Raw genomic sequence first — 4912 nt, 5'->3', positions numbered from 1 at the left:
ATGGATGGATGGATGGATGGATGGATGGATGGATGGATGGATGGATGGATAGATGGATGGATGGATGAATGGATGGATGGATGGATCGATTACCATCTGATTTCTATTATTTATTAACGGGGTCCTGTTTTACGAAAAACAAATATTTTTTCCTTTCGTTCAAGTCATTGTCATTCAATATGTCTGACGGCAGCTGATGTGTATATTCGTGATTGCTATGTACGCCTTACGTTGCAATACTATACGATTCACGTGCCGTTCACATAATAGGCGCCGGCGGCTTTAAAATAATATAAACATAATCGTGGTGATTTCCATATATAGCTGTTGCGATCCCCCCACACCCCCCACATCAACATTACATCGCGGAGAAATTAAATCCGACCAGGAAAACGCGAACGATGATTTGATTTCGGATAAAGATTCCATCCGCTGCAACAGTAACCATCCTAATAATCCGATATCATTTATTAAAACTTAAACACCGGTAACTAATTTGATAGCGTATATACTCACAAGAGAACAAACCAATCTCCGGTGGTGGCGCCACTTGCCGCCTGTGTCACTCTCTCGAAGTTATCGTCTGTGAGCACCTTGACGTAGCTGTTCTTGTGGTGGATCAGCCAATCAAAAACTTCGCGGTCATCGAATTTGCCTAGTTATGCAGAATATGAATATTGATCAATGCTTTCATATCGGAGCCATGCGCACACACTAATCTATTCACTGGCGGCTGAACTAATGCTCAATACACACATTGTGGACGCTGAGACGGTATCCATGTTTACGTGCTATAACGTTCGCATACGTGAGGCAAGAGCTAGCGACTGACAGTACTAACTGGCAGACGCGTTTACCGGGTTATAGTCGTGGTTTCAAGCATAGCCGCCACGCACACAGACGTACGCCTGTCAGACATACAACTATGCATACACAGTTTATCATCCGGTGCCACTGCGACTCCAATATCGCTCGCTAGGTTAGTGCCTATACATATACATATATATATATATATATAATATATATATATATATATAATATATATATATATATATATATATATATATATATATATATATATATATATATATATATATTTTAGAACAAGATGGTCGTTAAACGTTTTGCGAAAAAAAGTAAAAACGTCTCGTGAAAAATGGCAAGTGAATATAAATGAGAAAAGCATTTTTCGTGCACAACAACACATCTATCTATACGTGTGACGTATAGGACATAGACAATGAATTCGAATAAAAAGTACACTCGTAAAATTTGTCGTAAAAACTTCATGAAAAATAAAAACGCGGAAAAGCTGTTGCAGCCAAAATCGGCATAGATTCGTGTTCCTGATGCGAGTTCTAATGCTCTCTGAACCATAAGCAATTAATATTCAATAACTAGAATAATTATCATTAAATTAGATACTGAATCGTAGACGACTCGGCAACGTTTACACATGGTAGCATCGCAAAAATTCTACTAGATGCAAAAATTACCTGGAGCTTACCAGGTGGCGCTTGCGGTTGTAACACTAGGCCATCACTGGGTTATTGGATTGGATAATTAATCTGGCTTCTATCTGGCAGCTCATATCATGAGCATAGTTAGTACCAGTTAAAAAAAATATTATACTCATCAGACTATTGTGTCATCCTTGAAACAGCATAACGATCTATTGCCGTCATGATCGCTATTAACTCGCGAACATTTTCATGATTCCTCAATCTGCGCATGCTCTGCACTCGCGCCATATTCCGCTACCATTACCGTGATCAAATCCTGTAGGATGTCATATCGGAGGATTTAATACACGGGAAGAATTACAGCAGACATTGCAGCGCTTACAGTTGACGCACGACATATCAATATTTCAGGTGCGCCTGAGTGGCGACGCGCTATCATACCTGCCGATCGGGCGGGGCACGCGTTCCGGCTTTACTGTCCTGTACCATTTGCCGGCAAAGGCAAGCAGACTAGAGCTGTCAAACTCGTTACGGTTGTACAGGAACATCTTGCCCTGGCGGAAGCTGAAAGACGGAAGGTCAACGTCAACATCTATTACTTCTATGATTATGAATTCATATTTTATTTATCATATTTTTCATTTTTCATATTTTATTTATCTTGAGTTGCATCCAAGAAATTAACTTAGATTTGTTCGTATTCGTTGGATTTAACACAAGATAAATATGAATTCATAGTTTTCAACGAATTTTTTTTAGCTCAGCATCCATTGCAACTCGGAACTTAAATAAAATGAGCGCGCATTTTGGTTCGAACGCAAGGGTTGCGGTTCGTGTGTATGAAGATTAATCATGATCTATGTTGACATCTAAATAATTATCGTTCGTGATTATTGACGTTCGTAAGTTGAAAATTCTTAATTTGGACGGAAAGAAATATGTAAAGATCGAATTCTCTCCACCCAACATGGCCGCTGCGCTAGGGTATGTCCTGCTTGAGAACGTTGGCGAGGTACATGTAGGCCGGAGGTAATAATTATAAACTGTCATTATTAACCGCTGATATAGGTAGATAGACATAGGCTGATGCTTACAAACCGATCTTTGGCACTTGTTTCACGCCAAACCTCTCATCGAGCTCAGGGTTGATCTCAGTGTCAACCTTGCCAATGCTCATCTTATGATCGAGACGGGCTCCGACCGACTCCCAGCTAGGCATCACCTTCTGACACAACTTGTCGCTACCTTCGTAGCTGTGAACAAGGAAACATGTGTCAGCAACAAACGTTTGAATGACGGACGGGCGGACGTATTGGATTGAAACAGATAGATAGAGAGAAGGACGGCAGGGACAAACGGCAGGCATGACTTGGGACAAAGATATTGGAAAGGCCTAATAAAAAACTCAAATAATATAATGCCATAATTCCATCCCTTCTGGCTCCCTGCTCATTCGCCATTCATGTCTGCAGTTCTGCTGTTCGTATTAGTACAAAACGTTAACATTTTACAGATGGACTCTTCATAGCGGATATCTTTAAATGAACTTACAGATATCTCAGACGACAGCGGATCCAGGTACATTTCTTCTCTGAAATACCGAAGGTCTCTATATGTATAAACGCACACAGCGTCGACACGATGATGTGCAGGTAGCGAGATGCCGTTGTAAAGCAGGGGGTAACGGGAAAATAGAAAGAAAACAACGAACAAAGAACATTAGTCAAATGTGAGCAATTATTCATTATTCAGTTAACATGCCGTAAGAGATGCCAATAAAACCTGGCGATACAGTTCATTGCAGCGCCACGAGAGAGCAGCAGTGGCGGCCACGCGGGGAAGTAGGGGGTTGGCTAGCTATCGTCATCGTCGCTGTCGTCAGCGACAGGTCAGTATCAGCGAGTGTAGACTATACAAGGCAACGATACGGAGCATCAGGGGGGCGAGGCTCAGCAGACCAGGAGACTGCAGCCTGCTGCTATATGTGTGTGTGTTGCATGAGGCATCGTCACGAGGGGGGAGCAGTGCACACCTTCATGCACGATGCTGACCAGCGGTAGGAGACCTGCAGAAGATATACACATACACACACCACGACATTATGCAAATCACTGCGACGAAACTCTGCGGACGTGTGTCCGACACGCTATTCTCTATGTGCCTGTGCGCGCGTCTGTCTCACGCAGTCACGCTCTCACTCTCGCTCTCGGGCGCGCGCGTGCTGTGTTCTGTTGCCATGGCTACGCGTGCGCATGTATGCGCCGCCCGCCCGCATGCAACACTAAATTTCCGTTTCCGCTTGCAAGCGCAAAAAAAAGGAAAATGTCGGAAAAAGACATGTGCCACGATGATGTGCGTTTGAGCTCGTATCGGACATAGATAGAGAGTATAGAGCTGTGATAGCAACAAGGACAACTAATAGTAGAACGAAAGACCCTGTGCGCAGGAAAGAGCTGTCACGTGAACACGCGACAACGGCGCCAGCCAATCACGTCGACGGATTGAGCGGCGGCTGCCGGCAAGGTGGCTTTCGTTTTGCCGCATGCAGAAACACGCAGAAGAAACTTGTTGACTGAACGTTGTCGGAGGGACAGCATCGAGTCAATGACGTCACACGTGTGACACTCTCATACGTCCGCCCCGCCCCCGCCCCGGTGCGACGTGTGTTATTCACAAAACAGATCGCCTAACGAACGAGTGATGCCATGGCTGGTATCACAGCGTCACCAAAAGCTGTGTTATCTACTCGACACGCACGCAACGCTAACGATGCTCACGCTACGTTATAATGCAATCGTGAGTAACGACATGGTAGTATACATGGTAGTATACACACGCACGCACGCACACGTATACACACGATAGAGTGTATCACACAGCAGGCAGAGAAGAAATAACGGACCTATAAGTTGCACAGCGGTTTTCGCTATATTTTAGTTACATGTCTGTTAAACGCACACGCACATTTCACGCACACACAGCACACACAGTGATACCGTATAAGATTCCGAATGGTTTTAGTGTTTGTTAAAACAGCGTGAGAAAACGTGATAACATGATGTAATATGATAAAATGTACAACGACCGTAAGCGATGTGTATATATATATATACTATATATATATATATATAATATATATATTATATTTTAGAAACAGATGGTCAGTTAAACGTTTTGCGAAAAAAAGTAAAAACGTCTCGTGAAAAATGGCAAGTGAATATAAATAAGGAAAAGCATTTTCTGTGCACAACAACACATCTATCTATACGTGTGACGTATAGGACATAGACAATGAATTCGAATAAAAAGTACACTCGTAAAATTTGTCGTAAAAACTTCATGAAAAATAAAAACGCGGAAAAGCTGTTTGCAGCCAAAATCGGCATAGTTCGTGTTCCTGATGCGAGTTCTAATGCTCTCTGAACCATAAGCAATTATATTCAATAACT

General features: G+C 42.7%; 1 protein-coding gene across 1 annotated transcript in view; it reads right to left on the bottom strand.

Moving 5' to 3' along the window:
• The window catches only part of LOC106813241, a 45704-nt gene that overhangs the window by 712 nt on the left and 40080 nt on the right, over window positions 1-4912 (bottom strand). The window contains exons 3-4 of the mRNA XM_014817331.1: window positions 517-655; window positions 94-103 (exon numbers count right to left, since the gene is read on the bottom strand). Coding sequence (XP_014672817.1) covers window positions 94-103; window positions 517-655 — 149 coding nt within the window. The remainder of the gene's footprint in view (window positions 1-93; window positions 104-516; window positions 656-4912) is intronic.

Source organism: Priapulus caudatus, unplaced genomic scaffold (genome assembly GCF_000485595.1).
Source record: "Priapulus caudatus unplaced genomic scaffold, Priapulus_caudatus-5.0.1 Scaffold744, whole genome shotgun sequence".
NCBI lineage: Eukaryota > Metazoa > Priapulida > Priapulimorpha > Priapulimorphida > Priapulidae > Priapulus > Priapulus caudatus.
The sequence above is the reverse complement of the archived record's forward strand: the minus strand, read 5'-3'. Positions and strand labels throughout refer to the sequence as shown.